The sequence below is a fragment of the Cyprinus carpio genome, chromosome A21 (assembly GCF_018340385.1).
Source record: "Cyprinus carpio isolate SPL01 chromosome A21, ASM1834038v1, whole genome shotgun sequence".
Classification (NCBI taxonomy): domain Eukaryota; kingdom Metazoa; phylum Chordata; class Actinopteri; order Cypriniformes; family Cyprinidae; genus Cyprinus; species Cyprinus carpio.
In genome coordinates this window covers 25,263,058-25,276,539 of record NC_056592.1, presented here as the reverse complement: position 1 = coordinate 25,276,539, position 13,482 = coordinate 25,263,058, and the positions used below count along the sequence as shown (strand labels likewise).

The following is a 13,482-nucleotide window of genomic DNA, read 5'->3' as shown; positions in this document are numbered from 1 at the left end:
TATTTTGACTTGGGAATGAGGGCTGTGTTAGGGTATCCCACACGTGATAGAAGCCGTTATTGTCACATACACACTGCAAACCTTTGGGGAGTGTCACAAATAAAGCAACAATATTAGCATTACAGTCAAAGGTCTGGATATGGGATTTACTGCAGCAGGAAGATGATACTCTGGCTGCTGTCAAACTGCAATAGCTTAGTTATGTCAACCTGAATTCTGCAATATGAAACATACAATTTCACTTGAAGTGCTGATTTCTCAAGTCCTTAGTCAACACGTTTCTCTGCGTGGACACCCCATAGACTGTATAAAAAACATGGACGTAGTGTCCGTGACGTCACCCGTAGACTCCTTAAGAGCAATTTTGAAGCTCAAAGTTTGCAGAGCGGGCCGTCGCCATCTTGGCAGCACATCACCGTGTGACTCTCCCGGATAATTGAAAATGGGCGAAAAGGCGGGAGCTGGTTGCTGAAGCCACGCTCACCTAGCTCGACGGCAGTGTCAGCAGCGGCGATCCATCTGTCACTCAAGTGGCCACGCCCTTAATTATGCAGAACTTTAAGGCTTAATATAATTTAAACGTATGAGTTATAAAAAAAATTCACCCCCCTCACAGTTGTCTTGAAGGGCAAAATTAGCTATATAGTCAAAAATAATTTTTTGAACCAGGCTGTGAACATGTTTTTTTCAGCTGTAAAGTTGGGCATTTTCTATGGGCCTGACTCCCTTTTGCAGCCAGCCTCAAGCGGCTAGTCAATGAATTGCAATTTTAGTCACTTCCTTGTTGGCTTCACGAGAGAGCGGGAGGTTGCCGCTCGGTGGACACGCATTAGAAGGTTCTCTTTAACTGATCCACGCATTAATGTTTTATCATGCAAACCTTTGCTTAGGAATGTTTGGCTGTTTCCTACCAACGTGTGACTTCATGAAGTCAGCTCTGTCAGCAGCTGTGAACTCTGTAAGCGAGTTCACGGGAGGCTTTTGCTGATGGTTCATCTCCAAGTTTTGGTACCGAATTAGCAGTTTTAAAAATAGAGGAGGTACACTAAATTCTAGCATTCTTTTTGTGCTTAACTGCTTTAAGGTTTTTTTTTTTTTTATCACTTTTAGACAAATTAAGACAATTAAGAATTGCATTTGTATATATGTGAATGTATATGACAATTAAAAATATTAAAAAATATATATTTTTTGATATTATTTTAATAATATATCACAATTGCTCAAATGGCAAGCTTAATAAAATTTGTTTAGTGATTTAGTATGTCTTCCCCTATATATATATATATATATATATATATATATATATATATATATATATATATATATATAAAACGGAGGCTACAATTCACACAGGCTCACCACAATTGGACAATAGAAGATTGGCAGAAATGTTGCCTGGTCTGATGAGTCTCAATTTCTGCTGTGACATTAAGACAGTACGGTCAGAATTTGGCTTAAAGAACATGAAAGCATGGATCCATCCTGCCTTGTCTCAACAGTTCAGGCTGTAATGATGTGGGGGATATTTTCTTGATACTTTGGGCCCCTGAGCATCGTTTAAACGGCACAGTCTACCTGAGTATTGTTGCTGACCATGTCCATCCCTTTATGACTACAGTTTACCCATCTTCTGATTGCTACTTCCAACAGGATAATGCACCATGTCACAAAGCTCAAATCATCTCAGACTGGTTTCTTGAACATGACAATGAGTTCACTTTACTCAAATGGCCTCCACAGTCACCAGATCTCAATCCAATTGAGCAGCTTTGGGATGTGGTGGAATGGGAAATTTGCATCATGGATGTGCAGCCGACAAATCTGCAGCACCTGCGTGATGCTATCATGTCAATATGGACCAAAATCTCTGAAGAATGTTTCCAACACCTTGTTGAATCTATGCCACAAAGAATTAAGGCAGTTCTAAAGGCAAAAGGGGGTCCAGCCACCCAGTACTAGCAAGGTGTACCCAATAAAGTGACCAGTGAGTGTGTATGTATTTCACCCATCTTCCCATGTCTGACACAACATATTTAGGGCATTGAGACATGCAGGATATTAAGTTCGCACCTCTGCCTCGATCTTACATGTGTCCAGACAGATGCTATATTTATACTGGATTAAATTAAGTGTAAACACATGTCAGCAAATATGCATTTTAGGATTATAAAGTCTTAACAGACTTTATACAAATCATGAGTTGTGATTTTTGTCATGGAGGTTTAGACAAAGCATATTTTGATAGTTGATTATCATCCGAGTATCATATAATGTGCAAAGTCAGTTTTATTTCATTCATTATAACTGAACCTTATTAAATGTGTGTAATTCTAGCTGTTACAACTTTCAGGAAGCCTAAAATAAAGAACACAAAAAGGATTCCTTTTGTTAAGCAGTTTTACAGAAAAGGCTTGTTTCAGGGATTTCAAAGAATGTTTTTTCACTTCTGTTTTGGGCAAAGATTTTAGGTGTGTCAAGTTAAAACAGTGAAATGATTTATGGCTCAAGACAAGCACACTTTGTCTATTCTTTTATTTCAAAAACAACCTCTTTCAGCAGATTGCTTATGCTATTGGAATGATATTTGGAGTAATATAATCCTAAGAGTTTGGTCATATGGGTCTAATCTTCTGTTTTGAATAACTTATGATCCGCAACAGAAGGGGCCAGTTATTATACATGTTGATGAACTGCCAAAGTATAAAACCATGCTGTTATTTTTGCTAAAGATTATTAAAGGGGTCATATGATGCATTTAAATTTTTCTTTCTCTTTGGAGTGTTACAAGCTCTTGGTGCATGAAGATGTGTAAAGTTGCAAAGATTAAAGTCTCAAATCCAAAGAGATATTCTTTATAAAAGTTAAGACTCTGCCACGCCCCGCTAAAATGGCTCATTCAAACATGCCCCCACATCTCTACGTCACTATGTGGAAATATTTACGTAATACAAAGAAAGAAGGCGTGGTTTCAGTAACCGCAGTTAGTGTTGAAGCAGCCATGTCAGGGAGATGCTGTGTGTATCTAGGCAAAAGCACTTTATTTGGCCTTCTGAAAGTAGATGCATTTATGATGCTTAGAGATTACCTACAACAGAACAGCAATGCATTTTATGGACGACCGTTTCGTGAACCTAGGAGAGGAAGTAATTCTGACTTTGCTACGACAATCTGGCGCTTCTGAATAAGCTACTGTAAGTATGTTTTGTTATTGAAGTTAGTGCTATTGACTGTTCAAATGCATTTTGTGAGCGCATGTGTGTGTGTGTGTGTGTGTGTGTGTGTGTGTGGCCTGAACTGTGTGTGTGTGTGTGTGTGTGTGTGTGTGTGTGTGTGTGTGTGTGAGAGAGAGAGAGAGAGAGAGAGAGAGAGAGGGTCACACAGTGGAGTCAGCTGTCTTAACTGTCCGTGGCTTGTGCACTGCAAACACATACAAGCTTCATCACTGTGTCTGTCATGCGAATCTGTTCTCCTTTCGGGCTTGAACTGATGGTAAAACTAAAGACATTATTAACTGTCTTTACATTTATTTTGAAAAATGAAGCTCACTATTATGGAAAGGGGTGTTACATTTCCGACGAGTGCTTGCGGTGTTCGGCCAGTCACAGTGCACTGGGTCAGTTGGCCAATCAGAGCAGACTGCGCTTTTCAGAAGGAGGGACTTTGTAGAAAACGACACGTTTGAGAGAGGTGGGGCATAGAGGACCTACATTGATGTACAGTATTTGAAAAATAATTTGTTTTTTGAACATTAAAGCATGTCAACATATTCTGTTACACCAAATACACAAGATAATGATCTTTTAAAAAAGCAACATATGACCCCTTTAAATGAGGAATAGGTATGGGGTAAAGTGTGCCTGTGGCTCAACTAATAGTGATTGTAAGCTTTGCATCAAAAAGCAATGTTGCTAACACATTATTTTAAAAGGATAACTCACCCCCATCAACATTTATTCACCTCCAGTAGAGGTAGTTTTTTTTTAGGGAAAACAAAAGAAGATATTTTGTGAAATGTTTCAGTGTTTTTGGCAGAGCTTGTCCCCATTGTGCACTATGAATATACAATGGATTTTGCAATGTAGGAAAAAAAAAGAAAAAAAAAAAACTTAATCATCATATCTAGATGACACCAGATCATGCTGATCATCAAAACCTGACATCAGCCCATCGTAAGTCACTGCGTCATCAAGCTCAACTCAAAGCTGAGGTCTAAAGTCCTGATTATGTAATTGTGGTATTGTGGTGTAAACTTTGTCCTGAACTCAGGTCATTCATGCATTGTTATGCATTGGCAGAACACCAAGACATGTACGTAAGAGCTTTTCTGTGTAGATCACTGCTTGGAGGGTTGTAAAAGCAAGACATGGCAATTTTTTAATATTATTGGAATGCCGGACTGCTGCTCTCTAGGTCCACTGCTGTGTCTGTGAAAGCAGATGACTGACAATCAGAGCATATCTGTCATATCATTTTGTTCATAAATGATGCCTGAGGACAGGTTATCAGATTATGCTAGGCCTGAACAATAATGATGCCAATGAACATGTCAGTGCCATCAGAATGACAAGTCCTTGTGTCATTGTGCACGGATAAGACAGTCAAACTGCTTAGTCATGTTGTCAATATATAACACTGTATATGTACTCTGGAGGGATGTTCTGATGTAAACTATGGCAACATTTTGGATGACAGTTACTGTATTGAACAGTATGCCATATGCTTATGTATGCTACAGTATATATCCATTACAAAAGTACAAATTTACACATTACTGTGTGTGGGGTATTGACTGAAAGAGACTGGATAGTATTCCTAGTTAGACTTTTATTAGTGGTCTGACCAAAATAAAACAAACAAACAAAAAAAAAAAACCTTTACAATGTCATTGTGATAAAGAAAAGAAATATGGGCAGAAAGATAAAAATAAAAAATAAGTCCACTGTCAGAATTTGTAACTCTTGTTTTGTCCTCTGTCTATACAGTATATGCTTTCCAACTGAAGATTCATGAGATGAACCTTTGAGCTATTTCAGAAAAATGCTTTATCATTGGTTGATCTAGATTCTCTTCATTAGTCAAGATTCACTTGCACAATTCATGGCAAATTTACAAAAAGTCTAGTAATAATGTGTAAAAAAAAAAAAATGTGTTTACGTTTATGACAGTTTATGACAACTAGATGAACCATTCTGCATTTAATGACTTATACGATGAACTAACGACTAGATGTTTTGAGGGGTAAGACTATTGCACAGAAAACTATATAATACATTTTGAGCAACATGACATTAGCAGCTGATAATGTAGGAAACCGCAGATAAATATGCATAATCAATTGCATGTATGTACAAAAGCAACTTGTTCAAAAGAATGAGAAACTGGTTTTATGATGTGTATAAATGACTAGAAGATGTGGAGGTTGTGCAAGTAGTTTTGAGAATTTCTTTTCTGATTTGAGAAATGCACCAAAGTGACTGAGAAAAACTGTAAACAGAGCAAAATAAAAGGTCCCACTTTATATCAAGTGGCCTTTAATACTATGTGCTTACATTTAAATTAATAATTTGGTACAGTGCACTTATTGTGTACATACATGTTTTTACATTGTAATTATATTTTAAAAATACCTGCATGTAATTACATTCATAATTACACTGTTGACCCATCCCTTACACCTTAACCCACCCTTAATCCTACCCATACCACCAAACCTGTCCCTAACCTTACCCATATCCCACCTCAATAGCAGCAAGTGTTTTGCAATACAATATAAACACAATAAGTACATTCTACTTATTTTTTGATGTACAGTAAGTACACAGTAGTTAAGGCCACTTAATATAAAGTGGGACCCTACCTTCCTATGATGTTTGTTTAGTCAAGTCAGTAGAAATCAAGCTCCATCATAGCAGAGAACATAACCATGCCAACCAGTTCCCAGCATTGCAGGATTAAATGAAGTGGTAAGATGGAACCATTTAATCGTTAACCCAGGACAGATATTCACATCGACTCTTTAATTCTTCTCCTTCATCATGCCATTTGATTTTACACCTGGGGGGAAAAAAGTTTTAATTTATAATTTTTATAATAATTTATAAAACATGCATGATTCCTCCCTAATATCTAAGATATATAGATCCAGCTAATACAAAATTAATTACTGGGATCTCAACGATGTGTTTGCATTCCCAGGCCGCCATGCAGACAAACGACTGCAAAGGACAGGAAGTCTACACCAACGGCAGCGCTGGCTATATGAACAACAAAGATGTGACCAGAATGCGGGAAGTGGCCTTTGAGAAGAGCTCCTCTGAGCCACTGGTATATGCACTTTTTTTATTCATGTGTTTCATGTAACATTTTAACGTGACTTGACATGACTTATTCAAGTACTCATTTTACATACAAAGAGGAATAGAATTAAACTCATTGAAGTCATTCAGTTATTTGAAAGTAATAATTCACAACATGTTCAATTCTGTTATAATTTATTTACATGCTGTAACATTTATTTTTTCCCATGGGACACAAAAGGAGCATTAAGTATTAAAATTGTAATTAAATTTGTGTTTTGTTCTTGTTCAGGGTGTAACTCTTAAGCTGAATGAAAGGCAGAGGTGTACAGTGGCGAGAATATTGCATGGAGGGATGATACACAGACAAGGTACAGTGGATTCCTGGCGTGTGAATAATATTTCCATACAGCTCAGTGGATTTAAACCTTTTATTTATTAATGTTTTTAACAGGCTCTTTACATGAAGGTGATGAAATCGCAGAGATCAATGGGAAAAGTGTTGCTAATCAAAGTGTAGACCAACTACAGAAGATTCTGGTGGGTTGTGTTCTCATTTGCGGACACACACTGTGCAGTCCCTTATGAAAAACTAGTACATTTTAGCATACTTTTAAAACTAACAATAAAATGTGTTAAAAAAGTGTGAACTGAATGTAATGTTTTTGAAGGCTTAATTGGATGTTGTTTAAAAATAAATTAAAATATATTAGACTTTATATTATATGCAGTTAGTTTTGTGTAAGAGTGCTTTCTTGGCCCATTGAAGTAGGACATAAGTACACATTTATGGAAAATGTCATAATTCTATTGTCTTTGAAACATGTGAACCTGGAGCACAAAACCAGTCTTAAGTCGCTGGGGTATATTTTTAGCAATAGCCAAAAAAAAAAAAAAAAAACCTTGTATGGGTCAAAATCATCGATTTTTATTTTATGCCAAAAATCATTAGGATATTAAGTAAAGATCATGTTCCATGAAGATATTTCGTAAATGTCCTACCATAAATATATTGAAACTTAATTTTTGATTAGTAATATGCTTTGTTAAGAATTAATTTGGACAACTTTAAAGGTGATTTTCTCAGTATTTAGATTTTTTGCACCCTCAGATTCCAGATATTCAAATAGTTGTATCTCAGCCAAATATTGTCCTCTTAACAAACCATACATCAATGGAAAGCTTATTTATTCAGCTTTCAGATGTATAAATCTCAATTTTGAAAAACTGACACTTAAGACAAGGTTTTGTGGTCCAGGGTCACATATGGTTAAAGCTTAATGCTGAATGTGCTGATAAGCATTTATGAAATGGCTAAAATATATTTTACACTTAACCGTTCAGCTCAATTAATGGTGTTGCATGACAAAATTCAACATACACTGTTTTGCATTGTGTTATATCATTCATATTACAGTATACAATGAAAAAGGTGTATCTCATCAAAGCTACAGAGAAATGCCTGGGTCCCAAAATCTAAAGAAGAAATAAGCAATTACATTTAACATGTTTTGTCAATGCAAAGTATGAATGAAGTCTAAATAATGATAGCATTTGTTTATGACTGACTGGAGGAATCTTATTACTGCATTAAATTAATGAGAATTACATTTTTGTGTGTGTGTTATGCTAATTAGAATTTGGCATGAAGATGGGCAAAGAAAGCTTCAGTTCAAGTTTATATTGTGTAGCTATATTATTATATACTATAAGCTTAACTTTAAATTCTGGGTAGCTTGTTGTTTGATTAGCTACAGTTTCACAGCATCTTCCTGAACTCTGGCACAGTTGTAGAAAAAATAGTACTCGAAGATGTTTCTGTGGTCATGTTACTTTTGATTTAACGTTGTTGGATGCTGTTCAACATTACAGAAAGACACAAATGGTGTTGTCACATTGAAAATCATCCCCAATCAGCAAAGTCGCCCCATGGCATGTGAGGTGAGGGAAAAAAAACAGCGAAACCAGTCTCACATCTTATTAGTTTCCTGCTTTTATTTTTAATGATCACAGTCTACTCAACTTGTTTATTCCTATGCGCTTCAATGTGATTTTTTGTGTGTCTATCCTGTATCCTTGGTTAAATTAAGGTTTGGGGTTTATCATGGGAATGGGAAACCAATTGAAAGACACAGGTGACTATTTAAAACATTAATAGCAGATAACTACACTTTGTCATTAGATGAAGTAACTGCAAACCTTCTTCTGCCATCTGCTGTTCACACAGTGTCAAACTGAAATGCAGCTGACTGAAACCTTTTAGACTCTTGACATTGTGTCAAGGGATGGCAGTATTCTAAGTCTTCATTCACCATATACAAGTAACCATTGTGCTACTGTAAATTTAGAACATCTAGATCCATTTAGAGCTTGGCTTGTCATTTTTAGGCTGTAACTGCTGTAGCTCTAGCTGTAGATATTGCTACTATCTATCTATCTATCTATCTATCTATCTATCTATCTATCTATCTATCTATCTATCTATCTATCTATCTATCTATCTATCTATCTATTAAAAAATCTATCTATCTATCTAGAATAGTTTAACCAAAAAATGAATGTATCACATCAGGGGAAACTAACATTTATTTATGTATGTATGTATTTATTTATTTATCATATATATATATATATATATATATATATATATATATATATATATACAGGTCCTTCTCAAAAAATTAGCATATTGTGAAAAAGTTCATTATTTTCCATAATGTAATGATAAAAATTAAACTTTCATATATTTTAGATTCATTGCACACCAACTGAAATATTTCAGGTCTTTTATTGTTTTAATACTGATGATTTTGGCATACAGCTCATGAAAACCCAAAATTCCTATCTCAAAAAATTAGCATATCATGAAAAGGTTCTCTAAACAAGCTATTAACCTAATCATCTGAATCAACTAATTAACTCTAAAACACCTGCAAAAAATTCCTGAGGCTTTTAAAAACTCCCAGCCTGGTTCATTACTCAAAACCGCAATCATGGGTAAGACTGCCGACCTGACTGCTGTCCAGAAGGCCATCACTGACACCCTCAAGCGAGAGGGTAAGACACAGAAAGAAATTTCTGAACGAATAGGCTGTTCCCAGAGTGCTGTATCAAGGCACCTCAGTGGGAAGTCTGTGGGAAGGAAAAAGTGGGGCAAAAAACGCTGCACAACGAGAAGAGGTGACCGGACCCTGAGGAAGATTGTGGAGAAGGACCGATTCCAGACCTTGGGGGACCTGCGGAAGCAGTGGACTGAGTCTGGAGTAGAAACATCCAGAGCCACCGTGCAAAGGCGTGTGCAGAAAATGGGCTACAGAGAAGCAGCACTGGACTGTTGCTCAGTGGTCCAAAGTACTTTTTTCGGATGAAAGCAAATTTTGCATGTCATTCGGAAATCAAGGTGCCAGAGTCTGGAGGAAGACTGGGGAGAAGGAAATGCCAAAATGCCTGAAGTCCAGTGTCAAGTACCCACAGTCAGTGATGGTCTGGGGTGCCATGTCAGCTGCTGGTGTTGGTCCACTGTGTTTTATCAAGGGCAGGGTCAATGCAGCTAGCTATCAGGAGATTTTGGAGCACTTCATGCTTCCATCTGCTGAAAAGCTTTATGGAGATGAAGATTTCGTTTTTCAGCCTGACCTGTCACCTGCTCACAATGCCAAAACCACTGGTAAATGGTTTACTGACCATGGTATTACTGTGCTCAATTGGCCTGCCAACTCTCCTGACCTGAACCGCATAGAGAATCTGTGGGATATTGTGAAGAGAAAGTTGAGAGACGCAAGACCCAACACTCTGGATGAGCTTAAGGCCGCTATCGAAGACATCCTGGGCCTCCATAACACCTCAGCAGTGCCACAGGCTGATCGCCTCCATGCCACGCCGCATTGAAGCAGTCATTTCTGCAAAAGGATTCCCGACCAAGTATTGAGTGCATAACTGAACATAATTATTTGAAGTGTGACTTTTTTTGTATTAAAAACACTTTTCTTTTATTGGTCGGATGAAATATGCTAATTTTTTGAGATAGAAATTTTGGGTTTTCATGAGCTGTATGCCAAAATCATCAGTATTAAAACAATAAAAGACCTGAAATATTTCAGTTGGTGTGCAATGAATCTAAAATATATGAAAGTTTAATTTTTTATCATTACATTATGGAAAATAATGAACTTTTTCACAATATGCTAATTTTTTTGAGAAGGACCTGTATATATGTATATATATATATATATATATATATATATATATATATATAATAAAAAACATATTTTATTACATATATATATATATATATATATTTTTTTTTTTTTTTTTTTTTTTTTGAAGATGCTAGTTAATTAAAAACTTCTACAGTACACAAGTAAGATAATAAAAAAAAAAAATGTATACACAGTAGGACATCTGGGTCAACATCTTTTGTTGACCATGGAGAAACCAATCATGATTGGCTGATAAGTCATCTTTTAGAAGCACATACAATGGTTTTACAAGAGAATAATATTTTTCGGATAATGTTTTTGCAGATGTATATGAGAGCACAATTTGACTATGATCCTGCCAAAGATGACCTCATCCCATGCAAAGAAGCCGGCCTGAAATTCCAAACAGGTGACATCATTCAAATTATCAATAAGAAGGATCCAAACTGGTGGCAAGGAAAGGTGGACAACTCCTCCACAGACTTCGCAGGACTCATCCCTTCTCCAGAACTTCAGGAATGGTACGTTCTGACATGCATTCATTTTTTTATTTTTATTTTTCTATATTTGATGACAGATTGACTTTCTTTGAAGTAACGGATTAGTAATGTAATGTACATTTAAGATATCCTTGTCTTTCACAAGTTAAGCATTTCATTTTTCTTCAGGCGTGTAGCAAGCAAAAGCAAAGCAACACAGGAAGCCAGTCAGTCCTGCAGTCCTTTTGGCAAGAAGAAGAAATGCAAAGACAAATACCTTGCCAAACACAGCTCAAGTTAGTGAAGCTCACTCCTCTAGCATTTCTAAGGCCTGTTTCGCATCACATGCAGTGCATGTTCATTTTGAGAAAATGCTCTAATAACAATCTTTAACGAAATAGGTTTTTATGAATCAGCACACAAACTACTTGCCCATTGTTTGTTAAAAAAAAATAATAATAATAAAAAAAATGTCTATAAGACTTGATGCCAGGCACACAAACAACATTTTCTGTGCTGCACTAAATCCAATTGATTTAAGCTGTTGATATTCTGCACTTTGGGTTTGTGTTCACTTCATGTATATTCATTAATTTTTGGATGTAAAGACAGCCCTAATAATGTAAATTCGATTTCATAATGATGAATTGTAATAATTCTCAAATACCATCTCCCAATAACCAATTTATGGCTGTAATAAAAAAAAAAAAAAATTAATACTTTATTTTCTGTACGAAGCACGAATGATGTCTGTGTTAAAGCACAACACGTGTCTGCTGTTGTAGAAACAGACCTTAGACAGTTGCTCTTGTCATGCATTAGCTAATGAATTTTTGTTTCTTCCATAGTCTTTGACCAGCTTGATGTAATATCCTATGAGGAAGTAGTGAGACTGCCTGCATTCAACAGAAAAACTCTGGTTCTCATTGGTGAGCATCATCATACCCATCTTTGACACAGCTCAGACCAGCAGGGAGCTCTTCACGGACCTCACAGACTGTGATAATGTGTTCGTAAAATTGTAAATCCAGTCAAAGTTTTGGTCATAGTTTTGCACATAGGTTTGGTATTCACCCCGCACATAGTGTTACCCATTAAGTATATTATAAAATGCTATAAAAAAAATCAAATAACCAATAATAGTATTATTTATTTATTTATTTATAAAATTATAAACAAAATAATAAATACTGTGTGATAATATTAGTATTACTATATTAACACTATTATTTTTTTAAATACAAAGTATTAAATAAAAATAGAATTATTTTATAGTACACTTTAAAATACAGTACTAACATTCACATTTTAATTTTTGCCAGCAAGTAAATATATGCACTGCAGGTTTTAGCGCTGCGTCAGTAAATGAAATGTCACAGTCTCGCATTTTGCTCTGAGCAAACGGCAGAGTGTGCAGTAGCCTAGGTTTATGCTTTCAGTTTGAATGGAAATCTTATGCAGTTTTACATTCAATCGATCTAAAACAACCTGCGCATTTTTTATTTTGGTCAGCATGCACACCTGTGCAACACTTGTGTGCATCCCTGACTATACGTGTTTACCCAGCTATGACGATTTCTGCTTCTGAATACACCTGAAATATGAAAAAGTGTCCACTGATAAAACATAGATCATGTACAGTAGATCTACAAAGATGATCAAAATATTTGGAAATGCAAAGTTAATTGAAAGTTTACAGGCTAAAATGTTATTTGCTCTTTTGCTGTTGTTTAAAGGTGCACCTGGAGTTGGAAGGAGCCATATCAAAAATTCACTGCTGAGCAAGTATCCTGAGAAGTTTGCTTACCCAGCACCACGTATGTACTGTCCAGCTGCATGCCTTCTCTTTTTAATTTCTTTTAAATATTGAACTCTTCCACCTGTTTTTGAGAGTGTGAATATCCATAACTCACCGTCATGTCAAACCTGTTTGATGTCAGGTTGACATGCTGTACCATTTTTGTAGTCTACTGTAAATTGCATTTTGTACACTATAAAAAACATGATGTATTTAAAGCAAATTAAAATTATCAAATGTGTCATTTCTAAGAAAATCTATCCAAAACTAAGTTTGTTTGTAGTATGTTATAGTTTAAAATAGCTTGTCAGTGTGAAGCACTATACAAATACATTTGAATTGAATGTGAGTATATTGGAGGCTTTTTCATTCCACTGCACTGATTTTCCAGTGTTTTTCTATGTAAACATGCTCTTAGCTGACTTCTATTAGTTCAACTTAAAAAAATAAAAAACTCATCACTAACTAGTTTTTTATTGCATTTTTTGCATTAAAAAGACAGTTTCGAAAGCTTTTTCACTGCAAAATTATTTTCTTAATATCTGGTTTTATTTGTCCTTTTTTTGTTTTTTACCAGTATGTATTATCATCCATAAAACAAGTTACATTTACTTGTAAAACAAAACTGCATAAGATATTAAGACTATAAGATATATAATTTAGAGATCAGCTTAATTAAAAATATAATTTCTTATAACAAGTCTTAC

At 35.6% G+C, this 13,482-nt stretch overlaps 1 protein-coding gene across 2 annotated transcripts in view; it reads left to right on the top strand.

Annotated features, from left to right (window-relative positions):
• The window catches only part of LOC109056093 (55 kDa erythrocyte membrane protein), a 68,923-nt gene that overhangs the window by 54,056 nt on the left and 1,385 nt on the right, over positions 1 to 13,482 (top strand). For both annotated transcript variants that reach the window (XM_042711423.1, XM_042711422.1), the window contains 8 exons: positions 6,199 to 6,327; positions 6,592 to 6,670; positions 6,754 to 6,839; positions 8,172 to 8,240; positions 10,823 to 11,019; positions 11,167 to 11,273; positions 11,826 to 11,906; positions 12,714 to 12,794. In XM_042711423.1, the coding sequence (XP_042567357.1) occupies positions 6,205 to 6,327; positions 6,592 to 6,670; positions 6,754 to 6,839; positions 8,172 to 8,240; positions 10,823 to 11,019; positions 11,167 to 11,273; positions 11,826 to 11,906; positions 12,714 to 12,794 (823 nt within the window). In that variant the 5' untranslated portion in view covers positions 6,199 to 6,204. The remainder of the gene's footprint in view (positions 1 to 6,198; positions 6,328 to 6,591; positions 6,671 to 6,753; positions 6,840 to 8,171; positions 8,241 to 10,822; positions 11,020 to 11,166; positions 11,274 to 11,825; positions 11,907 to 12,713; positions 12,795 to 13,482) is intronic.